Source organism: Somniosus microcephalus, chromosome 6, assembly GCF_052327205.1.
Source record: "Somniosus microcephalus isolate GS21.2 chromosome 6, FLI_Smic_1.0, whole genome shotgun sequence".
NCBI lineage: Eukaryota > Metazoa > Chordata > Chondrichthyes > Squaliformes > Somniosidae > Somniosus > Somniosus microcephalus.
The window spans coordinates 84296349-84317606 of NC_140992.1; the positions used below are offsets into that span (position 1 = coordinate 84296349).

The 21258-nt window shown below is 44.9% G+C and overlaps 1 protein-coding gene across 1 annotated transcript in view; it reads left to right on the forward strand.

Annotated features, from left to right (window-relative positions):
• wdfy1 (WD repeat and FYVE domain containing 1) overlaps nucleotides 1-21258 on the forward strand; it is a 68806-nt gene that overhangs the window by 32260 nt on the left and 15288 nt on the right. The window contains exons 7-9 of the mRNA XM_085990469.1: nucleotides 3071-3197; nucleotides 8363-8468; nucleotides 20271-20372. Of these exons, the coding sequence (XP_085846595.1) occupies nucleotides 3071-3197; nucleotides 8363-8468; nucleotides 20271-20372 (335 nt within the window). The remainder of the gene's footprint in view (nucleotides 1-3070; nucleotides 3198-8362; nucleotides 8469-20270; nucleotides 20373-21258) is intronic.

Genomic DNA, 21258 nt, shown 5'->3' on the forward strand with positions numbered 1-21258 from the left:
CAACAATCTGGTCATGTGTTGTTCTGCCGCAGCGATAGCACTTCCCTGTTCCATAGGTCATTTCGTTGGTGCCATATTCTTGCGGTCTCCGTTGTATCTCTGTAGCGCCCCTTGCGGCTGCTTCGTGTGATACTGCCATACTGAAAGCTTTGTCCAGCGTAAGGTCCTTTTCTGATAGAAGCCGTTTCTGGGTTCCTTCACTTTGTAGCCCACACACAAACTTGTCCCTTAACGTGTCTGCTAGTCCCGCTCCAAACTGGCAGTATTTCGATAGCTTGCGCACTTCCGTTAGGTACTCAGCATTGCTTTCATCTTTGTGTTGGTTCCTTTTATGGAACTTAAATCGTTCTGCTATCAGCAGCGGTATGGGGTTTAAGTGGTCCTGTAGGATTTCTACTATGCTTTCAAAATTCTTGTTTACCGGCTTCTCTGGGGTTATTAGATTTCGCAGTAACCCATAAGTTTTTGCACCCATGGAATTTAACAGAACCAGTGCTTTATTAGCATCTGGCACTTCATTCGCCCTGCAGTACACCTCAATACATTCCACATATGTCACCCAATCTTCGACTTCATTGTCGAACGTAGAGATACTGCCACTCTTCGGCATCCTTGGTTGTGCGTTAACTATCACCAATGGCGCCTCCCGCGCTTCCCCTTCTTCTCCGCTGGCACAAAATGGCGTCTCCCGCGCTTTCCTTCCTTCCTGCGCTCGCCCGTCTTCTCCGCTGCGGCTTCGCAAAATGGCGTCTCCCGCGCTCTTCCTTCTCCGCGGCTCAATGGCGCCTCCCGCGCTCTCCCTGCTTCTCCGCGGCTCAATGGCGTCTCCCGCGCTCTCCCTGCTTCTCAATGGCGTCTCCCCTTGCTTCGCCCCGCGGACCCTGATCAGCCCGTGATCCCTGGCTGTGCTCTGCGCGTTCTTCTCTTGATATTTGTCGACGTCGCTCAGTCTAGAACCCAGCTGTTTCTTATCCTCTCCGGTTTTGCAGTATTTTTCCTCGACGCCGCTCGGTGATCAACCCCCGGCTGCGCCCTGCTCTCTTCACCCTTTTTCTTACCCCGTCGACGCTGCCCGGCTCTCTCTCTCTGCCGTCGGTCGGCTCTAGCCACCGCTGCTCGGGAAGGGTCTGCTCTGGACCTGTCGTCGGTCTCTTACTGCTCGTTGTGGCTGGGGAACCAAGCCCGGCTCTCCACAGCCTCCCCAGTGAAGTTGGATCTCTGCCTGACTGCTGGGCGGTTGCTCGCGGTCGACGCCTGTGTTCCTGGACTCGACTTTTTTTGTTTTTTTTTTGTTTAATGTTGCAGGTAGATTCGCATCAACACTCATCGCCATTGTTAGATCCGTGGTTCAGTGGATAAATAATTACATGGATGCTGTACATAAACAAATAACAGGTCTTTACTGGAGGAGGGCAATCTCTAGACTGGGGCACATAGGCATGCGCACAGCTTATATACCGGTGTGGTTACTGCCGGTGCTACAGTATGCAGGAGCTGTAAAAAGTAGTTCTGACTTAAAGCACATACACTACACTCTACTTTGTGTCTGTTAGCCAATTTTGTATCCACACTGCTACTGTCCCTTTGCTAACAAGTCTATTATGTGGTACTTTGCCAAGGGCCTTTTGAAAGCCCATATACACAATATTAGCCGCACTACCCTCATCAACCCTCTCCATTACTTGATCAAGTTAGTCAAACACAATTTGCCTTTAACATTTGGCTTTCATTTATTAACCCAGATTTTTCCAAGTGCCAATTAATTTTGTCCTGGATTAATCTCTCAAAGCTTCCCTACCACTGATGTTAGGCTGACTGGCCTGTAGTTGCAGGATTTATCCCACTCCTTTTTTCAACAGGGGTGTAACATTTGTAACCACACTGTTCGCAACCTCGGTGTCATATTTGACTTCGAGAGGAGCTTCCGACCATATATTCGTGCCATCATTAAGACCACATACTTCCACCTCCGTAACATCGCCCGACTCTGCCTCTGCCTCAGTTCATCTGCTGCTGAAACCCTCATCCATGTTTTTGTTACCTCTAGACTTGACTATTCCAATGCACTCCTGCTGGTGCTCCCATCTTCCACCCTCCGTAAACTTCAGCTCATCCAAAACTCAGCTGCCCGTGTCCTAACTCGCACCAAGTCCCGTTCACCCATCACCCCTGTGCTCACTGACCTACATTGGCTCCCAGTTGAGGAACGCTTCGATTTCAAAATTCTCACCTTGTTTTCAAATCCCTCCATGGCCTTGCTCCTTCCAATCTCTGTAACTTCCTCCAGCCCTACAACCCTCTGCGATAGCTGTGCTCCTCCAATTCTGGCCTCTTGTGCATCCCTGATTTTAATCCCTCCAGCATTGGCGGCCGTGCCTTCAGCTGCTGAGGCCCTAAGCTCTGTCAGTCCCTCCCTAAACGTCTCCGCCTCTCTTTCCTCCTTTTAAGACACTCCTTAAAACCTACATCTTTGATCAAGCTTTTCTTCACCTGCCCTAATAGCTCCTTATGTGGCTTGGTGTAAAATTTTGTTTGATAACGCTCCTGTGAAGCGCCTTGGGATGTTTTACTACGTTAAAGGCACTATATAAATGCAAGTTTTTGTTGTTGCAACCTTCCAGTCCTCTAGCACCACTCCCATACCTAAGGAGGATTGAAAGATTGTGGCTGGGACCTCTGCAATTTCCACCCTTGCTTCCCTCGGCAACCTAGATGCATCCCATCCGGACCGGTTGACTTTTCTACTTTAAGTGCTGCCAACCTTTTAAATATCTCATTACCTGGTTTGCATCGAATGTACATCAGAATATGCTGTGTTGACCTGGCGATACTTGATTCTGATGCTTTTATGTTTAATGTGGAAGTGAGTTCCATTTTCATGCACTAATGTACCTCCCCTCACCCCCCAAGCAAAAAACCTCAAACTGAAAAAAGCACTGTGTAAAGAATGACATGTACTGTGTAGCTGTATGCTGTGGTAAAATAGTTTTCTTGCTGCAGCATTTCATATTTTATTCAAGAAAGCTTGCATTTGTGTAATGCCCCATGCCTTTGTTCTTTGTTCCAACAGGCAGTATAGGAGCCCTTTGGTGGGATCCTATCCAGCGGCTACTGTTTTCCGGAGCATCTGACCACAGTATTATCATGTGGGACATTGGTGGGAGGAAAGGCAGGACTTTACTGCTTCAGGGTCATCAGTAAGTGATGAGTCATATTCATGCTGCTGTCACACCCTTGTTGTTGTGTTACTGAAAACTTCTGTGTGTCATCTCTTGCTAATTAAAAGTTCAAACATCAGTTCCAATCTAAAATGTTGATAGCTGCTGCTGTCTGTGTTAAACCTTCTAAATTAGCTTCACATTCTCTTTCTTTAAACACTTTTCATGCAAATGTTTGGAGAAGCTTTGTATTAGCTATGACCTTCCATGCAAGTGGAGCAGTGCTGTATTTGATGTGATGTGTATTGAAATGTTGTTTGGTTGAATTTGCCAAAACTTTTCATGAAGATAGTGCTGCTTAATATTGCAAAATAATCTTCTCTTTACTGTGCAAAAGGCTGATTCCAGTTAAAGCTGGATATGTTTAATTGAATACAGTGTATGTCCTTGTGGATTTGGATATTGCAATATTTTGGTGTATCAATATGCTACACCACAGACTGTAGGGCAATAGGTTACACTTTACATTTTCCCATCTCAATTGGGATAATCATCATCATGGGAGATAAATGCTTTTCTACCCGAAGGGAAGAAACCTGAGATGAGATCAATTCTCAACATCCTATGCCTCAATAGCTGAGGAGTGACATTGGGAGAAGTTTGGGAACAGAGCACCTACCCTCTTAGCTCGGGAATTATATAGAGAAACATAAGAGGAAAACATATGAGATTAGAATGTGACAATCCAAGCTATCCTAATGGCTCAGCAGACAAATGTACCACTGGCCTGATAATGAGCTCCACAAACTAGGAAAGGCACAGTTTTCATCTTGTGCCTATGCTAAGTTGCCAATAATAGTTCAGTTTACATAGAATTTTTTCATGGCAGAAGAATAAATGAATGCTGAAGGATATTGATTGCTATATAGATACACTCAGTTGGTATGGCTACAATTGGCTTTAATGTTCTTGAACTAACAAGCGAGGAAAAATCATTCTGGGTTTGTTCTGATTTCTATCTATGGACTCCTGCTGGAAGCATTTCTATAGATGTAGGCTAAGTGATACTCCTACTGAGACTTTGTGTAATTCCTGAATCTTCCTTCCCCTCAAGCTTGGATCACCGTAAACTGTGAAGATCTAACATTAGTACACATATCAACCTTAGGTTAGTTTATCTGTCCCTCTGACTCTGGCCTCTTGTACTTGTCCTCCACCCCCCCCCCCCTTGCCTCCAGCTGCCTAGGACCCACACGCTGAAATTACCTCCCTAACCCCATCCACCTCTCTTTCCTCCTTTAATTACTTTCTTTAAACCCACCTCTTTGACCAAGCTTTTGAGCAGTCATCCTAATATCTCCTCCCTTGGCTTGACATCCAGTTTTAAAAATTATGCCTCTGTAAAGCACTTTGGATGTTTTTCTACATTTAAAGGCATTGTAGTTGTTAACTGAATAATTCTGTGATGCTTTCTACAGTGGTCAATAACTTCTAGTGACTAGCTTGTTTGACAGGATATGGTATTTTTAGCCATCAGTGCAAAATGTGGATGAACAAAATCATTCAACCACGTCATAGCTTGCCAGTCTCAAATTAGACTGGAAAAAAACTAGTCACTCTCATCAGCTCCTGCCAAATTCCTAATGGGGCTGACATTAATCTTCTTACACATCCCTCTTATTTTCCCATTTCAAAATTGTTTAATCTTTCTGTACCACTACAATCCACCTCCTTTTCCAGCCCACAACCCCTGGCATCTTACATTATTTTTAATTGATGATCTATTTATGGTTCAGCATAACGGTCCCCATAACCTTAGTAACTACAAACATTTTATGCAGTGTCTGGTGAAGCTATAGTGCTATCCTTTAACAAGGAATGGCTGTGCCAGAGAAATGACTATCTCAATTGATTGTTGTTCCTTGTGCATTGACATAAGCTTCATGAAATCCATGAGCTTGTACCTCAGCTGCCTGCTTATATACCCAAAAGTGGATATTTTTCCTCTTATTCCTTCTACAGTCCCCCCCCCCACCTTAATGACCGCGCATTGTTTCATATGTGGTCATTTCATGTTTGGAGTCATAGAACGATGCTTCACAGAAGCAGGCCATTCAGCCTATTGTGCCTGTGTCATCATTGCACATCTTTCCAAAGCAGCAAATGAGAACTTTTGTGTTTTGTATTTTTTAAATCCACATTGTCACAGCAGTGTAATCTCTGTACAAAAATTGTTTTAATTTTTATCCTGATAAATATTGACTTAATTTATTAACTATATGGAAAATGTAATGCATATAATTCTGAAGCTGAACTTACAGAAATTAATTACACTTTTTAAGTGGGTATTTTTTTTCAGAATAAATTACACCTTCCACTATTCAAATATAAATCTACAGTCCACCAAAATAACACTTACTGATTTTGATGTTTAAAATGATGTTCTGAAACATAAGTCATGTGAAAATAACTATGTTCTTGTTAGTTTTGGCCTACAATTCAGTTGTACTGCAAAGGGTATGATCAAGTTACTAAACAAGACTCCTGCAGAAAGATTTTATAGAGAAATGATTTGTTTTTCTAAAACTGTATCTTCAAATAATTGTAATGCATTAATATGCCAACAAATGTCATGCTTTCGGTTTTCTAAATGCATTCGCTTTCCAGCCAGTTCTTCAGGAAACAAACTATACTGCCCCTCCATGCATTTTTCAGAAATAAAGGCCGGAATTTTAACCTGGAGGTGGGTCGGGAGCAAGGTGGTGGGCAGGGGAGGTGGCTAAAAAGTGGTCAGGAAACCTGGGAGAATGGGTTTCCTGCAGGCCCTGCCGAATTTAATGGCAGGGTCTGATAAAAATTTCAAGATTGGAGGGCTGGGAGGGTTCGGGGAGGTCAGGTGCATGATCGGAGGCCTCGTGGGGGAGATCAGAGGCCTTGAGGGGGGGGGGGGCTGTCTGATCACTGGAGGTAGGTGTAAAGGCACTTACCTCCTGGATCCAGCAGTCCCCGCCCTCCTTTAGCTGGCTGGTTCCCCGAGGCCCGGGAATCCTGACAAGCCAGTGTTAAATTTGTACTGGTGGATCGCCATGAGGCACGCCAGCCTCATTATAATATTTAAATGGGTGACATACCACCTGGCAGCGGGTTGCCCCCCCCCCCCCCCACCTCCATTAAAACCGCAAGTGGATGTGTTGGGTTCGGGATTCAGGTTTTTTTTTTTTTTTTAACTCTTTAACCTCCCACCCAACACCAATCCATCTTTTTTTGGAGGGGTTAAAATTACCCCCCCAAAACAATTATTATACAAGTTGTTGCTGTCACAATTTTGATCAACTTTTTTTTAAATAAAAAGATTAACCGCAGTAAAATTGGTCACTGGTGATGTTGGGTATTGTTACTAAGAGACATGAGGTTTTTTTGTGTCCTCTAGCACAACGGTCTGCAAGAGAAACCTATTTCTATTTGTGTTCTTGAGGAAACATCCAGGCAGAATTCTAGTGAAAACATTATTAACTGGTTGGGTATAATATACAAGTAGGCAGCTTTATGCGAGAGAAACTAATATAAAACACAAACCAAGTAGGCTTTTACTTCAGCTGCACTCAGTGACTGTGTAAAGGAATCTTATGGAATTCTAAGATATAAATTAAAAGTGCTACAAATACACAGTGGGTCTAATGGGCATCTGAAAGAGGAACAACGGGCTAAAGTTTGGGGCAAAACCCTTTATCAGAACTCACATATGCCAGGCAGGCGAGCCCCTTTTACAGGACTGATTAAAAACAGTTGAGAACAATATGTAAAGGGAAAGAGTATAGATCTGCTAATATTTTATAAAGAGGTAGATCTCAAAAGTGCTATAAAAGAGGCAGATATGTATTCTTGATCTTTATATGTTGTTCTCCACACCGTCCCCACCTTTGCTGTTGATTGGCTGTATGAACTTGTGAGCACTCCTGCTCCTTCTGGCTCCACACAATATATCTTTGAAAATACTTTGTGGCCATTTTTTGAGTGGTCCCTTTAAGGTGCAAGCTCTGCCTATTTGCATCTGATTTTTCATTGAAGTACTACAACCTATTAAGACCCCCATAAAGCAGCCTTTTTCCTTTTTCAGGCGGGCAGGCTGCTCGCCCATTTACAGACCCACCTGACTATGATATGAGGCGGACCTTGTGCATCAATAAGGTGGCTGGGTTGCCCCTCCCCCTCCCAATTTTCAACTCCTGGCTGCTAATTTGATATGGATGCCCGTGAGTTGAATTTCTCCCCCCCAAGGTGTCCATTCATCCTAATTTATACTAGTTTGCTGATTTAAATTGCACATGGCTGAATTGATGGAAGTTGGAGATATTTTCTGTACAAGCTGCTAGTTTTCCATTGTGATGCTTGGCCTAAAAAATCTGCTTGTCTGGAATTGTGTGTTATTTTGCTTCAAAAGAAATATTTAAAAATTAGAAGTTGTAGCTTCATTTTGAATTTTGTCAGATGGAGGCTTCTGCAACTTGAGACATGTGTTGTGTACATCACGTTTCAATTCCAATTGAAAGTGCTGTGAGAAGTTGAAACCTAGTGAATTCATTTTTTCAGTATGATGACTTCTTGTGAAACTGGTTACATTACTTCAGGAGTGATTATTGGAAAAGAATAACTAGCACATTATGGATCTTGCTTGTGTTTATGTTTTGATATTATCCTCTAATTTTTACTGCATTATTTTCTTTGTATTTCCAATTAACTGTAAATAAATTGGATGTTTTAGCTATTAAAAACATGATTTATGTATAATATGTACCTATTCAGAGTGCACAAGACTGTTTAATCCAGTTAACAGATTACTGCTGGTAGGTTGATTGCTAACCCTTTGGGGCAGGGGTTACTGAAATGGTACATAGGAGTCAAGGTCTGCTTATAGAAACCATTGTTAAACCATTGAAAGAAGGGGGGGGGAAGTTTTTTAAAAAAGTAATGAGATGTTTTGGTGGAAATTCTTTAGTCAGTGACTAAGTGGGCCTTCGCTTTGGAGAAAGGGAAATGGGCAATCATTCTTGTCTTGAGTGCTGACTTTGGTTCATCATTATTTTTCATGTATAATTGTGACTGCCAAAAACTGCTTTAACAATAAATACCCCAAGGGAATTCAATAGATGTATATTTTAGCAATGGGAGTCTACATGTTTAACAGATTTCTGATTTATTTACAGTGACAAAGTGCAATCTCTGTGCTACTTGCAGCTAACACGGCAGCTGATTTCCTGTGCAGTTGATGGGGGTATTGTAGTTTGGAACATGGATGTCCAGAGAGAAGAGGTAATGCGCTTCAGTGTTTCTTCAAACACGGACATAGCATCCTACAAAACATTCTGTTGAACCCAGTTGCTTTTCAAAATTGTCAAGATCTGTATATTCATTTAAAATGGGCAGTTGTTGAACATGAGTTATTCACAGATGGACTAAATGTAACCAGCTCATTCATTATTGGGTCATCGTAGACGCTAAATATCTCTGACGGGGTCCCCAGCACATATCCTTTATTTGTAATTAGCGTTTGGGACGTTAACTACTAGTCCAACATATAACAGTTGGCAGAAAATGTGATAACTTATTCAAATATTCATGGTTTTATGGCGATGTGGAGCAATATCCACAACAGCTCTATGGCTCACTAATGAAAGCACTAGTGTCTGAGGTCAAAATAGGCCTGCAATGTTAACACAGGAAATTGGTGGAATAGTAGACAGTTGCATCTCTTTAGTGGCAGCTTGTGACATAGTAGGGAACAATAAAATCTCCTCTATGCTTATAGTAATCCTTAATGAAACAAATGCATTTCTACACACAAGTTGGAGATGTGGAATGCACAACGTTATATCCAGTTCTTCCACTTGGGCATACAATGTGACAAATATACTGGGCAAGTTTAAAAACACTGAAGACAATCCCCTGTGCTTGATGGCATATATCAAGGAATATTGAAGGAGATGAGGGAAGAAATCTCTGAGGCATTGTCTATCTTTGTGGGTGCTGGTGAAGTTCCACCAGATTGGAAGCAAGTAAATAAATACTTATATTTTAAAAAGGCTGACCAATCTGATCTGGGCAACAACAGGCCTATTACCCTAACTTTAGTACCAGGCCAAATAATGTGAATCGTTCTATTAGATTATTATACATGTACTCCTATAGTCTACCTAACGAGAGACAGCCAACATAGATTCAGAAGAGGAAGATCATGCTTGCCAAATGTCCCCCACTTCCTTGTGGACATTCAAGATGAATTGCATAGAAATTATGACATAGAAACAAGCCATTCAGCTGAACCAATCCATGTTGGTGTTCATGTTCCACACTAGCACTCATCCTAGCCCTATATGCCCACACTCTTCCCATATCCCTTTATTCCTTTTTCCTTCAGCCACCTATCTAACCTATTTATAAATGTTGACCTGGTCGCTGCTTCAGTCATTAACTCTAGTAGTATATTTCGCAACCCTCTGTGTAGAAAATGTTTATCCTGCTCTCTCTCCTAAATCTTATATCTATGTCCCCTAGTTCTAGACACCTCAATTGCTGGAAACAATCTGTTGCTATCTACTCTGCCCTATCCCGTCATCATTTTAAACATTTCTATTGAATCACCCTGTAATTTAATTTTTTTTTGAGCAGCCCCAATTTTTAAGTCTTTGTATTTATATTTCCTCATACCAGACAGTATCCTAGTGAACCTGTGCTGTGCTATATTGACATAGTGGGGACTGTGGATTCCCTATAATATAATATAATTTTTGAACTTTCAGAAGGCTTTCAACATCATTACAAATAGAAGGTTTCTAATTAAGCTGATGGCCATGAAAATCAAGTGTAGAGTATGGAATTGGACATGAAATTGGTTAAAATATAGGAACCTGAGTTCTAGTGAGAGGTGTAATGTCTGACTGTAAGGAGTTGTTGAGTGGAGTCCCACAGGAATCCGTGCTTGGATCTCTGCTTTTTGTTATTTACATAACATGACCTGGATTCAGATACTAAAATAGAAAGAGTAGTAGTAAGGATGTATCTTAAGACTTGTATAAATCCAGGGCAAAAAAGATGATTCAAAAATTAAAAAACCCAGAAAATGCTGGAAATACTCAGCAGGCCAGGCACCATCTGTGGAGAGAGAAACAGAGTTAATGTTTACAGTCGATGTCCTTTTGTCAGAACTGGTTTATCCATCCAGAATCCTCGTATAGTTACTCTATATTGAGGACTTCTTTACTCCCCACCACCTCTTCATCCCCTATTCTAAGGAACACTAAACACCTTTTCCTACCTTCCTTGGTATTAATATCTCAATAATCCTTAATTCCCTTCTCAGCAGATGCCAATTTGGTTCCCTTTTTAAAGAATTCAATTGACCCCAAGTCAACTACTTTCTCTGAGAGTCTATTCCAAATGTGCACTATCTTGTGGGTGGAAAAGTTTATTTTTCTAACCAAGACTTGTGCATTTTGTATTTGTGTTCTCCAGTCTTGTGCTCCTTTTGTCTGATTTGTTACTCCAACCATATCTATGCCTTTCATTATTTTAACAACTGTATCATATTCCCCTCTGTCATCTTTTCTCCAAAGAATGAAACAGAATTAGCACAGTAAGATTACGAAAGGGACCTGGGAATAATAGTGAATTCAGCTCTGACATATCCAGTTTTAACTGGGTTAATTAGAACCCTTCTCGACTTCTGTGTTTAGGTTGCCCAGGTTACAGATTTATCTGTCGGCCTATCTCGGCATTATCAACTTTGTTTGATTCAGGAGCTGCGGGAGTCCGAAACCAGATATATTTAATTTCTTAGTTTATGTACTGTTTCTACAATTTGCAATTCATAATGCAGTATCATTCTGAAGTAACATTTAACACTCTGCCCAGCCAAGCACAATGTGAGTCCACCTGCCCAAACAACAGCTTGGCACATCTGTTCCACGTCCAGGGTTGATCAGTAATCCTGCCTTGATGTTTCTGGCCTGCCACTGGCTTGTCTTTTCCAATGATGGCAATTTCACCTTTTTTCCTCAAACTTTAATAACCCTCTTGTTTACTAACTGCTTTCTTCCCAATCTTGTTTTTAACCATCCTCAAGGTCGCTTGTTTACTACTTTTCAACAGTTCATTATTTTCAAGAGTTAATTACACGCTTTATGAATGCAGATGTTCACTCTCTACATATCAGAATTTTATCTTTTTTTGGTCAGCAATGCCCTTGTTACAGTCTTACTGGAGTCTGCTATATCAGCAATGTTTTTGTTTTGCAGCCACATAGATTGCAATTAGCATGGGAACCTAAACTTTTCCCATATATTTTAATTTGATATGAGTATTTAACACATTCCGTGCAGTTCAATTTAGCAAAACTTAATTTTAGTTAACATAGCACAATGATTTGTAATGAACATCTATATATATTGATGCACACCATCACTGCCAATGTCTAGATGAAAAGTTAATCAAAAGTTAATCAAATGCTGGTATATGTAGTTAGAACAGTGGAATACAAGTTTACTGAAGCTCTGCTGAAGCTGTACCATGCACTAGTCAGGCCACATTTGGAGTACTATGTGCAGTTCTGCTCATCACACTGCAAAAAGAAGCAGCATGCATTGGGGTGGTACAGAGATGAGCATTGAGAACGATTCAAGTTTAAGGGGAATGACTGATGAGAAGAGATTGAACAAGCTCACTCTCTACAGCCCAGAGAGTAGTGGGAGAATTTTCTCACAGTTTTAAATGTTATTTCAGTGCACAATCGGGGCATGTAACTTTTTGTGGCAGGAAAATGGGGCAGAAGCCTTTTCTGCTGGTTTTCTGCCACAATTCTATTGAATTCCCTTGTGCTTTTTGGCTCTTCCTACAATTGACCCACTGAATATAGAGTGATGCCACACATGGTGTACCCACAGGGTATGCCATACATGGTGTACCCACAGGGTATGCCACACATGGTGTACCCACAGGGTATGCCACACATGGTGTACCCACAGGGTATGCCATACATGGTGTACCCACAGGGTATGCCATACATGGTGTACCCACAGGGTATGCCACACATGGTGTACCCACAGGGTATGCCACACATGGTGTACCCACAGGGTATGCCACACATGGTATACCCACAGGGTATGCCACACATGGTGTACCCACAGGGTATGCCACACATGGTGTACCCACAGGGTATGCCATACATGGTGTACCCACAGGGTATGCCACACATGGTGTACCCACAGGGTATGCCATACATGGTGTACCCACAGGGTATGCCACACATGGTGTACCCACAGGGTATGCCATACCTGCTCCGAAGAATTTGTCACTGTGAAAATCTCCCTGTGGTCTGACTGTCAGAAGCAATGTCAGGCCTGTATAGGCAGAATATGAATATTATAATGAGGATGGGTCGTTGGTCCAAGTTTTCTACTTTTACGCTTCCAAAGTACTTGGGATAACTTAGATTGAGAATTATAAAATAGGGCCATTTCCAGCATCAACTGAGAGGGGAAGAGATGAGGCGTTTTGGAGCCTGCAGAGTGTGGAGAGTTTCAGTAGAGATTTCTGCAGCTGGAAACCATTCTTTACAGCAATATTTTTTTTTTGCCATTCTGCACATACAGAATTGGACTTGCTTCTCATACACTTTAGTACCTGCACATAGGTCAGCTGAGAATGTGGCACAATCATATCCACTTCCCGCTCCTTCGTGCTCTGTCAATCGCCCGCTACCACGTGCTCACTAACACTATCTAATTCCCCCTGCTAAAATTATTTGATCTGGTGTGTGGGAGTTAAGAGGCAAATGACTCTGGGTGAGTTGCCAGGGGTTGAGAAGAGGAACATGGGGCAGGAGGTCTCTGTAGGAACTTGTGGGTGGGCCTCAGTCTGACTTTAAATTCATCTTCCTCTTTTTAATAATCCTCCTTGGCGTCCTCATCATCATCATAGTTCACAAAGAGGTAGCAGTGTCTCCTCCTCCTCCTCTGCTCCCTGTTGCTGTGGTGCATCTGCAAGAAAAGAGGGAAGAGGCTAAGAATGGGTGAGCATTGCCCCCTTGGGATTAAGGGAACAGAGAAGGGGGTAGAAGCTTGTGTCTTTGTGGTGCTTCACAGGGATTCCAGGGTAACAGTGTCGATGTCTAGTCACTAACCTGGTGCTAACAATATGCCTCTGACCTCACCATCTCCCACAGCAAAAACAGAGTGCTTACCATGAGCTCCATGGTCTTCTCATCATGATGCATGAGGTATTGAAGGAGGTATTCCTCTCGCTAGCATTGTGCGTTAATTTCTCCTGCAACAAGATTGAGTAAATTAGGTGAAGGCTAGCAATTGAGTTGTGTGAACCAAGTTTCATGGGAGAGCTGAAGTAAGAGTTATGGTGGTATCAGCCTGTTAAAGTGGAGGAAGGGTATTTCAGAGGTGCACATTCAAATAATTGCTGTTCAGGAAGATGAGTAGCCATAATCTTAAGAGACCCCATTATCCAGAGTACACTGTAAAGGGTTAGTTATACAGCTGTTACTTTTAGAGGGTAAAGAGTGTGCTGGTACCCAGGGTGGCCGTGGAAGAAAAGATGGAGTGGGCTGGTGTGCTACCTTGTCTGCCCTGGTGAAGTCATTGAACTTCTTGTAGCGCTGGTCTGTAATCCCGTGTGTGAGAAAGTTGGCACATCCCTCCAGGTGACACGACTGGCATTTCTGGCAGGTTTGTTGCCATGGACATCCAACAGTTTGTGTCTCCTGATGTCAGTTCCCTCGAGGAGGGCTTTCAGATCAGACTCTGTGAAATTCTGGCCTCTTCTTGTCTCCCTAGGTGTCATGCCCTTGTTTGGCTGCATGTGTCAGCTGCTCATCTTGTTGATATTCTAGAAAAATGCTCGAAAAAGATTCATGAGACATGCAGTGAAGTTAGCTGACAGTCAAGTGAGTGAGCCAAGCACTGTCCCTTACTTAGCGGCTTGTCCTCCAATCTGCTGTTGAGGTCAGCAACCAGTATTGGCTTTTTAAAAGCTGCACTCTAATTTCCATGTAGCCCAGCAGATTAGAAATGGGGTTAACAGTAATCATTACTCCAGTGCATGTACAAATGGGCTGATCTAGGAAACTCTTCTGTAAATACCTCTGCAGATCTTCAGTGGGCACAAATCTCTCTCCATTGGCGTAGAAGCACTGCAACTCACTGTGTGGAAATTCATCCTAGATGTTGAAAAGAACTTGGTTTAGCTATGCATGAAATGTTAAAGGGCTTGGCAAAGCTAAATCCACAATATTACATTAAAATAAGACCGACTAGCAAGACCAGAGGTCACAAGCAATGTTCCCTATAAGCTGCGTGGCCGCACAGCCCGGGACTGGCTTTTACAATGTTACAGTTCGCGCATGCACAAAACTGTGAAAGGGCCGCGCACCCCCCAAAATAATTACGGGCAACATTGGTCACAAGTATGACATTTGAAAAGTACATTTAAATCCGATAAAAGGATTTCTTCATACAAAGAGTGATGAATGTCTGGAATAATCTCTGGGGTAGGCTACTAGAAATGTGAGTTTAGGGTGTTCAAGATGCAGTTGGATGCTAGACTTAAGGGAGTTGTGCTTTTAGAAGGTTCAGTTTTGGTGGGCTGAAGGACCTTTTTCTCATCCTTCACTTTTCTTATGTTCTTAATCACTGAAGAAAGAAGCTAGGGCCTAGAAATTCGGTTGTTTGCGCCAGCGGTTAGTGCCTAAAGAGACCGAGAATTGGGGCGTTACCCAATGTTGGGGCGGGCGCAATGAAGATAGCGACAACTCCCATATTGACTATACATTTAACGCCTGCGCTAAGTGTTTGCACGCGCCCGCGAGCGCAAGCAGATCATGACGTCATTTCAGTGTGCAACGCCTTTTAGGGGCGCCTGAGTGGATATTGGGTGGCGCCCGGAGCCTTTACGCCTAGCGCTATTAGCGACAGTTCGAAGGAGCGTTAGCAGGCCCTTCTCGGAGTCGGGGGGCGCTATTTAAAGGGGACAGCTCTAGTATAGAAGCTTCAGCCACTTGGCCTGTTCATTGCGATCGTTGGTGGAGAGAGTTGGTGAGCTACTGTGGAGCAGAGTTTTTGGAATTTAGCATTAGAGTACTTGGGACCTTCAAACCTGTCCGGAGCAGTTGGAGCACTAGACCTAACAGCCTTTTGACCAACTGGCATCGGAATGGGAGATGCTTTGGAGTGCGACGGCCTCATGGCCGAACACTATGAAGGGGCAGAGAGACGGCGGGAGAGAGGGCCGGGATTGGCCAGAAGGAGGAGGGGCAATGGAGGTCGGCCAATCCGAGGGTATGCTGCGAGGGTCTTTAGGCAGCAGGTGTCATACCTTGACATGTCGGAGGAGCAGTGTGTGCAAAGGCTCCGAATTGGGAGGGACGTTACTGAGCTGTGCCACCTGCTTGCTGAGGATCTGCAGCCGCGTCTACGGTGCAGGACCTCTCTGTCGGTGGCCGTTAAACTGACTGTTGCCCTCAATTTTTATGGCAACGGATCCTTTCAGTCAGCCATTGGGGACATTGCGAATATCTCTCAGGTTGCAGTCCACTGTTGCATCCGGCAAGTTACAGCTGCCCTTTATAGGCGAAGGCGTCAATTCATCACCTTCCCTCTGACCCCGGAGAAGCAGGCGGAGCGCGCGCAGGGCTTCGCTGCTATTGCGGACTTCCCCATGGTGCAGGGGGCGATTGACTGTACACACGTGGCTTTGAGGGCGCCATTCCAGAATCCTGAGGACTTCCGCAGCCGCAAGGGGTTCCACTCCCTCAACGTGCAGCTGGTCTGTGACCACTGCCAAATCATCATGGCAGTCAACGCCCAATTCCCAGGGAGCAGCCACGATGCCTTTATCCTGCGGTAGACCTCAGTTTGTGACCTTTTTGAGGGGCTGGCTCGACCACGAGGCTGGCTTATTGGGGACAAGGGCTATCCTCTCTGCCCATGGCTGATGACACCACTCCGTGTGGCCGCCACCCCAGCAGAAGAGCTGTTCAACAGCAGCCATCAGGCGACCAGGAACATTGTAGAGCACACTATTGGTGTGCTCAAAAAGCGTTTCCGATGTCTGGACCATTCGGGGGGAGCCCTGCAGTACTCGCCGGAGCAAGTGGGCCACATCATCGTCGTCTGCTGCATGCTCCACAACTTGGCGATTCGACGCACCCAGCCAATTCCAGCTGTCCCTCAACGACCAGCAGAGCTGGAGGAAGAGCAGGCGGAGGAGGAGGAGCATGCGGACGAGGAGGAGGAGGAGGAGGAGGAGGAAGATGGAAGGGCTCCTGAAAGTGGAAGGGCCATCTGTCAGAGGCTCATGAGGACTCGTTTCGAGGCCCCTCTGGCGGAATGATGAGTGTCTTTACTCCTGCGCACTTTGGATGTTTGAAAGCCTCTGAAGGCCAGCATCACTGTAATTAGTCACGTGCACCATAGCACATTAAAACTTCTCTTTATTGTCACAAAAGTCTTTCATTACAGCAAAACAACGTCATGTCAACAGAAACCATAACGAACAAAATAACAGTTAACTCTTCGGCAAAGCCGCAAAACTAAACAAACCATTTCCAACAATTACAACAGGTGAGGGTGTCCTTGAATTTGGCCAAAGAAACGTCTCAGCACCTCCCTCTACTGCTGGCCCCTTGATGGAGAACGACTTCTCTTTCGTGGTCGGCCCCTTCCCTCCCTGCTGCTCCTACGTAATTGAACCCCAGTGGCGGGGTGAAGGCTGGGGGACGCCTGCTGACTGTGGAAGCGCAGAAGCCCCTGAGGGACGGCCTGGCCGACCTCTGGGCTTGGAGGGTGCGGACGTAGGATGCTTGATCTGAGCATGGCTGGAAGCAGAGTGCACTGCAGGTGGTGGCAGCTGCACTGCAGACGTACCAGCGCTGGCATGTGCAATGGTCACCTGCCGAGAGAGGACACCTGCACCATGGTCGGACGACACACTGGCTCTCTGAGGGGACCGGCTCGGCTCATCCGCCACAATCGCATGCTCCACTGATTCCTGGCCTTGTATGGGACTGGAAGGGCCCAGGGTGATCCTAGCTGATGCAGATAGGGTGGCTGCAGTGAGAGTTCGCGTTGCCTCAATCTGGGTGTGGTCGAGGCCGGCAAGTGACTGCGTGGCAGCAGTGAGGACCTGTGTGCCAGGTGCCAGTGCTTCGGAGAAGCCCTGGACAGTTCTTTCCATTGCTTCGGACAAGGCCGGTGCCGACCGCTCCACTGCCTCAGACAAGCCCTGGACAGACCTTTCCAGGGATTGTCCGAAGCCCTGAACAGTCCTTTCCATAGCGGCCTCGAAGCCCTGGAGAGTCCTGTCCATTGTTGCCCTGAAGCCCTGGAGAGTCCTGTCCATTGTTGCCCCGAAGCCCTGGAGAGTCCTCTCCATTGTTGCCCTGAAGTCCAACACACTCTTTGCCAGTGTATCTGTTGACTGAGGCATCCTCCCCACTGCAGCCATCAGCTCAGTGTGCCTGAGCTGGGCCTGGGTGCTCATTTCAGCCAGGCGACGCACCTCCTCTGCACTCTGTGCAGCAGTCATCACTACCTGCCTTGCCCTCCGGGGAGACGGCCGAACTTGCCTACCCCCCTTGCGTTGCTGCATGCCGCTTGTTCCTGCAACTGGCTGATCCTCAGAGCCCCCCCCCCCCTCCCCTCCAGGGAACTACTATCCCCAGTCTGTAGATGTGTATGCTCCCCTGAGATTGGAACGGATGGTCCGGCTTCCTCTTGATCCTCGCCTCCGGAGGCACTGGCACTGGCAGCTTCAGGGCGTTGAGCCCGAGTTGGTGATGAATCATCTGAAAGCAGGGAGGTGGAAGAGTGGCTTTAGCAAAAGGACAGGTTGGCGGAAAGGCATGCCAGATTGCGGCAAGGCTCTGACATGGCTGCACACTGAGGAAGCATGCTGGCGGGGGGACCAAGTGGAAGGAAACAGCTGAAAAAGGAGAGAGCCTTACCCTCGCTGTCGGAAATGGGGTCGGCAGCTGCAGTGGTAACAGGACCAGACAGACGTCCTCCAAGAATCTGGTGCACTCTCTCCTCGAGATCTGTCAGAGTGACGACTTGTGGAGGTCCGCCACCGGTTCGACGCTGGTCCCGCCGCACCAGATCATCGCCAGCTTGGACTGCAGGGGAAAGAAGGGGAAGTTCTGTAACGTGAGGCCTTGAGAGATCATCTCATGCCCCCCATGGTGCAAGAGCCCTTACGTGTGGCCTTGAGTGAAATGTCCATGTGTGTGCCCAGAAAGGGCCATGGGTGCTTGCTGACAGATGGCCATTGGGGCATCATGGCAACTGGGTCCTCTAAGTCAGGTGCAGATGGAGGGAATCAGAAGTTTGCATAACCAACACTCACCCTAACGACCCGAGTGAGGTCGTTGAATTTCTTCCTGCACTGAACAGGGGTCCTGGTCGCCATGCTGCTGGAGTTGACCCTCAGAGAAACCTCCCTCCAAGATCGCCGGTAAGCCTTTTGATTCGGCCTCTTGCCATTGTCAGGATACAGAACATCTCGACGGCGCTCAACTGCAGACACCAACTGGTCCAGAGCCTCAGTGCTGAAGCGCTCTGCTCTCTGTCTCACCTTCTCCATCCTGACCAAGTTTCTTGCACCAGAGAAGGGCGAGCGCCGATTCTGAGGCCTACAGGGCGTTGAGTGTGGCAGCTCAGGCTGACTGACCCACCCCTTTAAGAGCCGGCCGGCGCCTGGAAGGCTCGTGGTTTCCGGTAATTGAGATCACTTGCGCTGTGCCCGTCCACGTCCACGCCGATATTGGGTAGCGCCTGAACTTTTGCGCCTTAGGAGCCCCGTGCAATGTCTGATTTCGCACCTCAATCCCCTTTGGGGGCGATGCAACCCAATATCTCGTCAGGCAGCGATAAGTTTTGTCTGGCTATAAACTTTGCGCAGCGCCAGTTCTAACGCCTCAAGCGGGGCTATACCCAATTTCTAGGCCTAGGTGTTTTACTCTGTTCCCCCACTCCATTTTAATATATTTCTACATGATTTATTTTGAATGGACAAGTTTTTAGACTAACATTACACTAAAGACGCCATGCATCATTTTCCATCGCTCTCCAGGGGCAGCAGCCAAATGGTTGAAAAATCCACTGATCAGTATTCATTGTTTTACTGGTGGATTTTGTACTAACCAATAAATTATTAACTGGAAGGCCGTGGGTTGGAGATTTGTCTTCATATCTGTTACATCAGGACAAAATGACAAGATTTTCAGAGAAACCTTTGTTATCTACAATAGATGGCATATCCTAATTCATGCCTAGGGTTTGTCTGTTTAATGCTTTGCACTTCTGATGTTATGGATTGAATAAATTCTGGGGATTGACTTGGGTGAAATGGAATATAAACAGTGGGGGGGAAAAAAACCAAATTGAATATTAAACAAAATGCAACAAAGACAAAGTAAGGAACGCCAATCCCAGGTCACATGACCTGTTTAAAAAAAAAAAAAACAGGTGCATATTAAGTGGATGTAAAGGCTTAGAAGATGTTAATGAAATTAAAATGGTGTATGTACTGTGACATGAATCTTGTCATTCATGTGGAAATGACTTATGAAATGATATTGGGCGGCCTGCTGGTGGCGCTGTCCAGGGAGAGTATAAATACTCAGGCATGGGCCCACCTTGCTCAGGACATTCTTTAACAGGAACTAGTGAAGGACACAACTAGATCTCCATGTTGAAAAACAGATGATTAAAGCCTTGTTTAATACTTAGACCAAGTGCCTAGGAGTTTTCTTACGTCAATCTGTAATTGTAAATTGAGGAAAATATATTACTAATGAAAAATTGTACAGTACTATATATTTTATATTGTATTGCAAATAAATTGGTTGTGCTCCTTACCAATGGATGGCATTACCTTTTTAAAAATAAAAAGCCCAGTAAACCAATGCAAAAACATGAAGATGCCGTGTTGTGATGCACTAACAGAAAAATGATAGATCTTCTTGTTCCTGACTTTCCCTGTATTCTTATAACAGCAACAGGATCCATTTGTTTGCTCCAGGTTTTTATTAACTTTTTTATTGTTGCTTCATAGGCTCCACAATGGCAGGAAAGTGATTCTTGTCAAAATTGTAAACAGCCATTCTTCTGGAACTTCAAACAGATGTGGGATACAAAGAGCCTTGGTTTGCGACAGGTGTGTGGTATAGCTCTTGATAAATCTAAAATACTTCACAGCTTTATCAGATGCTCAACACTAAATGCTTATGTCAACATATATCAGTTTTCCACAAATACATGTGGCTTTAGAGTATGACTGTCCAAACTACTGCCTTTGGGCTACATATGCCGTCTTTGGCCTCCTTTTTTGAGATGTTGAGGGCTGCTGCTTCTTCAAAGGGTCAGCATTCTAAAGTTGGGGGTGTCCATCACTTGTCATTGATCTCTGGTGGTGGTTTTGGGCTGTCTTCTCCTGAAGGAGAGTAAAAGAATTGAGAAGATGATATGCAGTAAGGCTGAAGTGGTAGCATGCAGCCATAGTGCATGTGTTGACATCTATGTGCAACAATTAAGTACATTAGATGGGAGGATTCTTTTGGGCTGAATGTTGTAAGGATGTGGATGTTGGAACACATCAAGATAATGTTTGGGGTGTAAAAGGCACTACCCTGCCTCATACCCATTCATGGTAAGTTATTTAAGACCGTGTGAGGGGGAGATAATTTTAAGTACCTGTCATGCTTTACACACTGTACTAATGCAAAGTAATTGTGGGTTCTGCTACCTTGGCTGTTCTGGTAAGATCATTGAACTTTTTCTTGCCCTATTCTCTAGTGAGGTGGAGGTGGCATTCATCCTGCGCTGCTCTTGGGAGACTCGGGTACTTGCTGCTAAAGAGAGGCCCCCTCCTCTGCCTCATTATCACTGAACCAGTTAGTAACTAACTCTACTCCCTCCAGACTTTTTTTTGCATTAGAAGCTTGCTTATTGTCCACCTTTTAACAATTTTAATTCCTGCCCCTTTAAGCTGCTGTAGGACTTTATATCCTGCATCAGTACACAGTTGCCCTATTAGCTTCCAA